The sequence below is a fragment of the Epinephelus moara genome, chromosome 2, assembly GCF_006386435.1.
Source record: "Epinephelus moara isolate mb chromosome 2, YSFRI_EMoa_1.0, whole genome shotgun sequence".
Classification (NCBI taxonomy): Eukaryota; Metazoa; Chordata; class Actinopteri; order Perciformes; family Serranidae; genus Epinephelus; species Epinephelus moara.
This window is the reverse complement of record NC_065507.1, coordinates 41,356,121-41,366,439: the sequence shown is the minus strand read 5'-3', so window position 1 is coordinate 41,366,439 and position 10,319 is coordinate 41,356,121. Positions and strand designations below refer to the sequence as shown.

General features: G+C 39.7%; 2 protein-coding genes across 5 annotated transcripts in view; one reads left to right on the top strand and one right to left on the bottom strand.

Moving 5' to 3' along the window:
* The window catches only part of ints4 (integrator complex subunit 4), a 41,047-nt gene extending 36,312 nt beyond the window's left edge, over positions 1-4,735 (top strand). For all 4 annotated transcript variants that reach the window (XM_050055663.1, XM_050055653.1, XM_050055681.1 and 1 more), the window contains exons 21-24: positions 1,095-1,254; positions 1,530-1,673; positions 3,012-3,132; positions 4,195-4,735. In XM_050055663.1, coding sequence (XP_049911620.1) covers positions 1,095-1,254; positions 1,530-1,673; positions 3,012-3,132; positions 4,195-4,394 — 625 coding nt within the window. In that variant the 3' untranslated portion in view covers positions 4,395-4,735. The remainder of the gene's footprint in view (positions 1-1,094; positions 1,255-1,529; positions 1,674-3,011; positions 3,133-4,194) is intronic.
* aamdc (adipogenesis associated, Mth938 domain containing) lies at positions 4,730-9,435 on the bottom strand. The gene is made up of 4 exons (XM_050056606.1): positions 9,366-9,435; positions 6,135-6,284; positions 5,879-5,974; positions 4,730-5,117 (listed from the first exon to the last, which is right to left on the bottom strand). Exons 2-4 carry the CDS (start codon positions 6,264-6,266, stop codon positions 4,977-4,979), a joined length of 369 nt encoding a protein of 122 aa, XP_049912563.1. The 5' UTR covers positions 6,267-6,284; positions 9,366-9,435; the 3' UTR covers positions 4,730-4,976.
* Positions 9,436-10,319: the final 884 nt, after the last annotated feature.

The following is a 10,319-nucleotide window of genomic DNA, read 5'->3' as shown; positions in this document are numbered from 1 at the left end:
TAAAACAACTGGAGACTGAGAACAAACTGATATATGGGTCTGATCACTTTTTTAATGAATTGACATCATTCCAGACAGGATGTAAGTGTGTCTGTGACTTCCTGTACGGACTGAAGGCTGCTGGAAACTGTCGGGAAACTGTCCGACTTCACCGCAGCTTTTTGTCACCGCCCCCCGCTGCGGCCGCCTGCTCTCGTCTACTTTCCAAGCAAGGCGCAGTTCATCTCGAACCAGCCGAATGATTCAGTTGAATTCGACTCCCAAGACGATCCTCACCCAGCTGTCAATTCGATTGAGACTGGCCAATAGGAACGTGGCCCCGCCCATGACATTATTTTCACAGCGAAAGCAAAATCCTGACATGAGCGCAAAGACTTAGGTTTTGAGAGAGAGAAAAAAAATGTTTTGAGAGAAACTTTTTTTTTTTGAGAGAGAGAAAGAGAGAGAGAAAATGTTTTGAGAGCACAGTCATACATTACAGCAGCATCAGACTGTCGTCTCAGACTAAATCTCAGCCTGCAGATAAATCAGTTGGCTGTTAACAGGTTGGTTATTTACAGACAGCACTCAGCCTAATTGTACCTGGTGATTCATTCAAATGTACATATTTGATTGAATCACTTTGATAGGGGAAGCCTGAAAGGGCATGACAGCGACCACCTTTAATTTGTTGAGATATCACCGACGTTCAGGTTCATGCAAGGTCACAAAACAATTATTTGACATATCCATAAAACGAATGTTTGTTTAACAAAAAAATGCATACAAACTTATCAAGATTAAACTCCAAATACACGTCAAATTACATTGACATCAGCCGGATCTTTGGTTGTTTATCCCCCCAAAGGGGTGCGGCCTTGACATTTAGTGCCATTGTGGTCTATTTGCATATACAGCTAGTTGCCAGCAGCATTGTCTAACAGTGCAGGATGTGTACCTAGCAACATTACTGACAGTGGACTTTTTGCTGGTAGAATGTCCCTACTACTTACTGTGTTTTGTCTTTCTATATAGACTTACCAGGCTAACTATCAAGTCTTTGAATGCTCTCCTCTCATTCTTTTTCTTTACCTCATGTTATCTGAAACTGTCAGGTTGTTTCTGGCAGAGCTGCCCCACCTGCAGGACAGTTTTGTGGATAAGCTTTTGGAGCTGATGCCCCGGCTGTCGTCCTGTAAACCAGTGGAGATGGTGAAGATCCTCCAGACAACCCTGAGACAAAGTGGCCTGCTGCAGCTCAGACTCCCTGAGCAGGTATGATGAATAAACATGTCAATACAGATAGACAGGGTGACCACTGCCCCAAAGATGACATTCCTGTACAGTCTTTCACACTTTCAAGCAGTGTGTATTTGCAAATCCACCATGATATTAGTATGAATTCTTGGAACATGAGAGTTGTTTAACTCTTAAAATAATTTGTACGCATAAATCTGTTAAAATCTGTTATACGATCAACAGAAATGACCCACAGTATCATCAATCAAGTGCTGTTTGGTTTTCATTAACATTTTCCTGTTGGCTGACAGATCCATCGGGCGACAGCCACCATTATTGAGCCAACGGGAGAGTCTGACAACCCGCTAAGATTTACAAGTGGCCTGGTGGTGGCGCTAGACATTGATGCAACATTGGAGCACGTCCAGAATCCTCAGAACACTGTTAAAGTACAGGTCAGTTTGATGTACAAAGAACGAAACCAGTTCAGTTTCTCACTCATCTTCACTAATCTTTTTTAGGCTGAAACAAGCTTTTCAATATTTTTAGCTTTTCAGAATAAATTTGGGGTCAGAAAAACTTGTTATGGGTCACTGCTGCTGATTTTATTGCAGAAGTGGCAGAAGTGATTGTGAATACAGCTACTTTGGTTTAGAACCCATTCAGCTCCCCCATCCATTCCAAAGGACATAACTTCTCTAGGAAGTCTAGATCTATGATCACTGTCATCAGCTCCCCCCAAATGTACAAACTTACTTGATCAGGTGTCTGTAAGCCAATCACAGTCTTTCACATCATTTAAAGTGGACTGCACCCCCTTTTTCAACAAGCGTGGCCAACTGTGAGGCAATGAGGAAGCTCAAGGCACATTTAAATCTATTAATGATATTGTTAAAGTAATCATTTGTGTGAAAAGTAAGCTAGTGATGGTGAGACAAAGATTCACGAAGCACTGAAGCTTTCACAATGAGGGTTCATCTCTCAAGGCTTCATGTACACACAAAACCATCTGTTGGTCAAAGAGCCAGCAAAGGCTCAGGAGTAATGACCATCAACAATCAAAAAAAAGTTTTAAAAAAATAAATGAGTGTCGCTGGATAACGAAAAGGGGAAATACTGTTCTGATTTGGTTTTCTGAAGATACAGTCAGCTTATGATGCATTCTGTTGATTATGTACACAGACTATTCATCTCAGGAGGTTTTTGACACTGTCTGAAAATATTTAAGAAATTAAGGATATTTTGAGTTGTGATGACAAAATACAGTAAATATATATGCAATTTGTTTAAAAGCATCACTTTATTCATTGGTTTAACCATTCATGAAAAAAACAACTCATCTTTTCTTGTTGAAAAAAGGTCTGTCAAGACCATTGACATCTTTATGATCAGGTTGTTTCTCACATTCAGATTCTCCATCCCTTAGAATGGTCAGAAAAAAATCAATATAAAAGTGTTTTAATAAATAAAAATGTTTTGCTAAATCAACCTTAACAAGCACCGTCTCATAGCCTATTTACATAAAGTCCTGAGCGCAGAGCTGATCTTCTTACGGGCGCTGTTTCTATGTAGGCCTATTGTCTGTGGGCCAGATGTAAAGCTCTGGCAGCTCTGCACTAAAATGACCATCATCTCCTCCATATTTATCACAAACTGATATTATTAAAAACAATGAATTTGAGAAAAAACACGGCACGTGTACAGCACCTAACTGCTCACTCACTTGTTCTTGATACGAACACTGGCTGAATCCTCTGCTCTCTGTGCATCACACACGCCTTCTGTCTCTGCAGGTTCTGTATCCAGACGGACAGAGTCATGTGATCCATCCTAAACCTGGAGACTTCAGAAAACCTGGACCTGACAGACACAGACTCATCACACAGGTTTACCTGTCACACACTGCATGGACAGGTCAGTATAATACACACAAATCTGATGTTACAGTTTCAGTGACATATTCAAAGGTTTTCATTTTCATCTGCTTTTTACAAGGGTGTAACGCCAAAAACATACCAAGCAGCGGCAAAGTGTAGCTCACTGCAGTTGTTCAATTGATCTGCAGGCAGGAGTGTTCGTGTGTTATAGGCAGGTAGAAATTCTTTTAACGTCGGTCAACATGTACAGGAGCCTGTTTACTGATTGGCTGCAGGTATTCTCTGTCCGCAATTTGCCACCAAAATGAAAACTAAACCCAAACTTTTAGTGTGGCCACAGTTTGACTGAGGCTGCTTTTCTGACTTTCCTGAGTGAAATGAGGTGGAGGCATCTAAAGGGCAGTCATGATAAGAGCTGGGCATATAATCTTGATGCTAAGGAAAGGTTCTTCAATTCACCCTCTATAATCTCCTTTAGTCTAAGACACACTAGACCATCCTTTATGAAAGAAAAGGAGAATACTGTCCCAAAATTCCTTACAGCAGTAACATTTAAAGCATTGCACCATTCAGTCATTCATGAAAACAAATGATATGCTTATCTTGCAAAATTATTTTCATACAATCATAATATTTGGGATTTATGTCCATAAATATGAGCAAACAGGGGGGTGAGCAACTATTCTCAATGCAACAACTATGAATTTTCACTTTTGCGACTGTTTTATTTCAGTTCCAACTTTGTAAATTAAGTTATATTTTTCACTGGGTTGTCCATGTCCAGCCTATATCACACAACACAGTAGTCATCCATCTTTGGAACACTGTAGTTTCACCATGGCAGACCCACTTCAATAACATCCACTGCTGAATAATTATGGAGGCTAGTGGAGGTGCCGCTGGATTGTTTTAGCACCACTTTTACCTTTCCTAAGTCCTTATGAATTCTTCATCACATCTCTTCTTGACCTCATGACATTTTCCATTGAGGTCAAGGAAGAGTGTCTAGGAAAATGGGACATCATTTTTTGTGACTATTCCCCAGCAGCCTTAGTTCCCTTTGTTGACTGTTTTTACCCTCTCTGTCTTCACGTCTCAGAGCCATCTCAAATTGAAGTGCGTCTCCTGCTGGCCTACAGCTCCTCCTCAACCTCCCTCTGCTCCCCTTCTTCAGCTTCCAAGCTGGGATGGAGCGAGAGCATCGACAGTCTCCCACCACCAGAGGCCGCCGTAGAGGGAACCATTCCGTTTAGCAAGCCCGTCAAAGTCTACATCATGCCAAAACCTTCCAGACGCTAAAGAAACTCTTAACAAACAAAAAACTGACAGAGAGACAGACAGATGAGGCTTTAACTCTTTTCAGCTTTCACATGCGTGGTTTTCTTGGCTTGTTTTTTAAAGAGGATGCTCACTGCTTCACTTTCCAGATTCAAAACTGAACAGAAAAGGTAAAGCCATTTTGTTTTCATCTTTAAAAGACACTCATTTTAAACATCTGGGCAAAATGGCAAATAAATATAATGTATGGTTAAGTGGTAGGAAGCAGAAGAGTATTTTTTATTCCTGGTGTGTCATTTGTATGGAGAATACTTTTGGACTTTACAATTGTTTCTGATAAAGATAATCCCATGTGATGGTGATGATTCATTCTAATTTTATTTTGTGTATCAAACAAGCAAAAATACATGTACTAAACTTAACATCCATTAGCTTTTACCAACAGCACCACTGTAGGATCTGTCATGTGGTCATTGTACTGAAACATTCCACAAAATTAGCCTCTAAAATCAATTGTACTTGAATTGCATCTTCAATTTGATTTTAAGGTGACATTTGAAATTAGAATCAGACAGTTGGTGCAGCACGGCAAAGGTGACATCATCAACAGGTAGAGTGGAAGACCCCCCCCACCTTGGCACCCTTGCTAGCCAGTTTGTTGTATTCAGCAACGGCCTTCTCCGTCTGCAAGACTCTGACGTCGACACCTGTCTTTGTCACGAAGTCCAGAGTGGAGGAGGGAACCTGAGAGAGGAGATGACAGCACAAAAAGATTAACCGTGAGTCTCTACAGAAAGGATAACAGTGTTAGCTCAATAACTATGACAACAACTGTACGTTTTCAAGACATTACTCAAACTTAAGCACAACGACGACTGCCTCCGCACTTCCTCACTCAGAACATACATGTAATTCGCACATGCGCAGTGGGAAACCGCACATAACAAAGAGCACAAAAAGATTAACAGTGAGTCTCTACAGAAAGGGTTCCAGCCAGCTATGTCTGCATGTCTGACAGAACCCATACATTCCTATTTCAATTAATGTAGCTGTCTAATAGCTTGTGTTTCACTTGTGCTATATGCATGTAAACACAACCTAAAGTGTATTTTTACCTGTCTTAATACTTTGAATGTGTGTTGGGCCCAGAGTGCTACCAAAACATAGATGACCTACACTCAGTACTGTACCTGAATGCCTTCTGTGTTGACAGTGTCTGTCTCCTTAAAGCCCCTTACTACACCCTTGACCTGGATACACTCCATTTTCATGTAGAAGGTTATCAATTTTAAAAAGGAACACCCTAAACCAGATAGATGATGGTGGAAGTGAACAATAAACACCTCAAACTGCACTGACTTATCTGACTCCACTAGCCTTTGATAAAAGCAGGAGAAAAGCAGGACTTCTTGATTCATATTTGAAATTGTGGCTCAATCCCTAAACTAATGATTGGTATTCCCTTTTATCTCTTAATAAATTGGAGCTCTGTAGATCAGTTTTACCTGCAGAGCTTCACTCATGCCTCTGCCGATGATCAGCAAGTCTATTCCCTTCTTCAGCACCTCCTCCAGATCAGCAGGTTGGACCCCCGGGTAATGCTGGAGAGGAAAACGCAAGATAATGTGGGATCACTGTTTGTGGGGGAAATATTAGCATGCTATGGCTTATTCTGTTGTTTTGGTGTCTGTTCATATTTTATTGCAATCAACATGCAGTCCTGCACATGGATATATGTATTCCGATTATGGTTCCACTCACATCGGTCCCGGTCTCTCTCCAGTCCCAGGCCCGGCTGCCTCCAGGCCACACCTTACAGTCCTTGTAGCCTGTGGAGCATCCCTTCACCTTCATGTGGCCCCAGGAGAGAGAGGAGATCTCTGGAGAGGACATGTTGTGTGAGGCTGTCTACTGTAAGAAATAAAGACAGTAGTAGATGATGACTGAGATGGTGTATAGATCATTAAATAAAGTTAATAGGTTCCAACAAAGCTTTTAATTCCTTTCGGAGACACAAGACAATGTGCAGTGACAGAAATCTCTCTGGTTCAATGCATGTTCTGCTGTGTCACATGGGTCTGATAAAATGGTAAATGGCTGCATTTAGATATCCAAAGTGCTTTACAATTTACACATTCCACATACACAAATACAAGAATGGCAGTGAGCTACTCTGAACCATCAACCCTGTGATTAACAAACCTGCTGCCCTCCCTCCTGAGCCACTGCCACATCTCATCAGATTACCATATCAAATTTGTGGCATATCAAATGTCAGTGTGCAATAATGCCTAGCAAAATACAGAACTTCAATGTAAATTTAAAAAAAAAAAAAAAAAAAAAACTTGTTTAATCCATCGGCATCAGTCAGAAAATGCAGGAAAACTAAAAACTAACTTAAAAAGCTACTAAACTAGAATTTGTCAGTCAGTGTTTTGGTTGGTCTGTTAGGTTATGGAAAATGGACCTGCATTAGTATAGCGCCTTTCTAGTCATCCGACCACTCAAAGTGCTTTTTACACTACGAGTCACAGTCACTCATTCACACAGACATTTGTACACTGGTAGCCAAGGTGACCATACAGGGTGCCACCTGCTGCTACTCAGTTTTTAACACACTCACACACTGATGGAACAGCCATCGGGAGCCATTTGGGGTTCAGTATCTTGCCACAGCCGCCCCAACATGAAAAGTTTCTTGGTACAACAAGATGTTTTCATCTTTTTACAAGATATTTTCACATTTAAAACAAGAAACTTTTCTTATTTCAAAAACAAAAAATAAAAAAAAAACTTGTAGCAATATACTTGTCTTGTTATAATGTGAAACGTTTCATGTGATAACATGACATTACCTAGTGGCAACCTCCGAGGCTTGGCGATCTCTCTTTTGTATTAACGTGTAATTACTCACCTCACAAACTCCCTGTTTCTTTATCTAAGTTTCATCAGCAATCCCTTCTTGCCTGGAAGTTTTGCCTCATCCCAGTTTTTATCCTCATAAAACTCAGTGATGGAGTAATGATTATATAACCATAAGGTTAAGGTTACTTTATTGGTCTCCCTTGGGAGAAATTTGGTTTGGATGAAGGGAAAAATTGCTGCATAGGAGTTACAAATAGAAAAACAACACAATAAATAAAGGGAAACAAAAAAATAGATACATATACACATGCACACCCAGTACACAGTAAACTCATACATAGACGCTCGGATACATGCTACCTACGTATATATATATATATATATATATATATGTATATATATATATATATACACACACAAGTACACGATACAGTCACCTCCTCTCATTAATGAGCTTCACTGAGAAAGGGATAAACGAGTGTTTGTACCATAAGTAACAAATATTTTTTTTCTTTCCAAGGTGGTTCCAAAGAAATATTGTTAATGTTTTGTTGATTTTTTACAATCATGGCTGTATATTAACCCATGAGCTTTTTATATCTTGACACTTTCAAGTTCCTTTTAAAGAATAAAATTCTGTAATCAAAGCCATTTCTTCTGGTTTAATCCATCGTATAAGAAGTCACTTATTTTATGCTGGAGGAAACAACCCAGAGGCTCTATTTGCATTGCTTTTGAATGGATTTGGCATAGTTGACCAGAAATGTAATAACAGACATATTCAGATTTTTCAAACTACAAACAAAATCACCTAAAGAGGGAAATTTTTACTGGAACTCACATTTAGAGGAGATTAAGTGGCAAAAACATAGCTTTTACCTTTTAAGTTTTGTATTCCTAACAAAGTCAAATAAGTTTATTTCAAAATCTTGTATAAAATCTGTCCAGCAAATTCTATAATTTCCAGATATGTCGACATTGATGACTCTTGTTCTTTTTGTGGACATCCTGATGAAATGCTGTTCTTTCAGTGTAGAATAACAATGGAATTTTGGTCAGATTTAAGCCCTTATGTTTTCAGTACTACTAATGTCACTCATTGTTTTTACTCTAAAATCTGTTACTATGATGATATGGGTAACAAGTCTCTGAAATATGCTGTTCATTTCTTGGTTTTATTGTGGAAATTCTTTATTCATAATCATACATTTTTAGGTTCACAACCCTCTTTCCATCTTTTCTTGACTGAATGTACTCAATGCTGAACGCTCTTGCTCATGGGAACAACAAAAAAGTGAAGTGTTTTTAAATATTACAAAAAATATTTGACTAAACCCCCTGATGTGAAATGAACTTTTTTTCTGATGTCCATTCTTACTTTATTTACTGTAAGAATTCATAACATCTATGTATTGATATTAGAATTATTTAATTTTCAACTTTTGTGAAATGGCACTCATCTTTCATTGCAATTGATGTTTTCACCTCTCTTGTAATGTTGTGTTCCGATTTAATACCTGACAGTTTATATTTTCTTCTGCTTCTATGTCCTGCACTTGTCTTCACTTGTTATCACCGCATTACACAAGAAAAAACCTCCAAATCAGACCAATGCGATAGTGCCCAAAACTGCAGTTCCTCTAATGGCCACTTGGATCTGGCTCCATAACAGTGTCAATCCCACAGACCCTCATGTTAGAATGCCGAACTTTACAGCAGAGATAAACATGTTTACAGCCTGGTACAGAGACAGTTTGGTCTTGCCCATGTCCTACTGCTCTACAAGCGTGAAATATTAGTAGCGCTACTTAATGTGCTTTGCTTGATATTTCCGTGTTGAAGCAGCAGAGGTTTATAATGTAAAGTAAATTCAGTTGAGATGAACATTTGCCAGAACAGTCCAGTGCTGCTGTCAAGGAGATGGACAAGGAGCTATTTTTGCTCTGGCCACAGACTGGCTCTCTTTCTGTCTCTCTATGTCTCCGTCTCCACCGTGCTCCGAGTCCCAACAAGTCGCTGCGCTATTAAACCTCAGCAGGTTGAAAACAGAAAGGCAGCTGCAATGCTTTAGTTTGTAGATCCTGGATTTTATAGCAGGACATTATGGAGCAGAATACTGTTGCTTACCCTTTCGCGACGTCAACAGACTAAGCGGTGGACACCCCCCCCCCCCCCCTCCGAAGTTCTTTTTCCTCCTGTTATTAAAGGGAAACACACATTGAATTGTACTGAACAGACAGAGGATAAGCAGCTCTTTGTCTAATCACCATAAAACAAAAAGTCAACAATCAGCAAGGATATACAAAAGAAATATATAGAAACTACAGAATAAAGGCCTTTTAAGATTTATTCTTTGGTCAATCTATTAAAATACTTGCATCATCTTAGGGACTGTTCTATACTCTGTCACACTGACAGCAGGTGAATATGAACCAGTTGATTCACTCTGTCACTGCATCCAACAGGTCAGTGTGTGGATGCAAAACAACTTTCTCCAGCTAAATTCAGACAAGACTGAAGTCATCGTATTTGGTCCACAGAAACAAAGAGAAAGTGTCAGCAGTCACCTCCAGTCTCTCTCTCTCTAAAACCTACAAATCAGGTTAGAAATCTCGGGGTAATAATGGACTCAGACTTGAACTTTAACAGCCACATCAAATCAATAACATCAGCAGCTTTTTACCATCTAAAAAACATTGCCAAAATCAAAAGTATAGTGTCTAAACCTGACTTCAATCAATCAATCAATCAATCAATTTTATTTATAAAGCCCAATATCACAAATCACAATTTGCCTCACAGGGCTTTACAGCATACGACATCCCTCTGTCCTTATGACCCTCGCAGCGGATAAGGAAAAACTCCCCAAAAAAAACCCTTTAACGGGGNCACAGGGCTTTACAGCATACGACATCCCTCTGTCCTTATGACCCCCGCAGCGGATAAGGAAAAACTCCCCAAAAAAAACCCTTTAACGGGGAAAAAAACCCGGTAGAAACCTCAGGAAGAGCAACTGAGGAGGGATCCCTCTTCCAGGACGGACAGACGTGCAATAGATGTCGTACAGAACAGATCAGATAA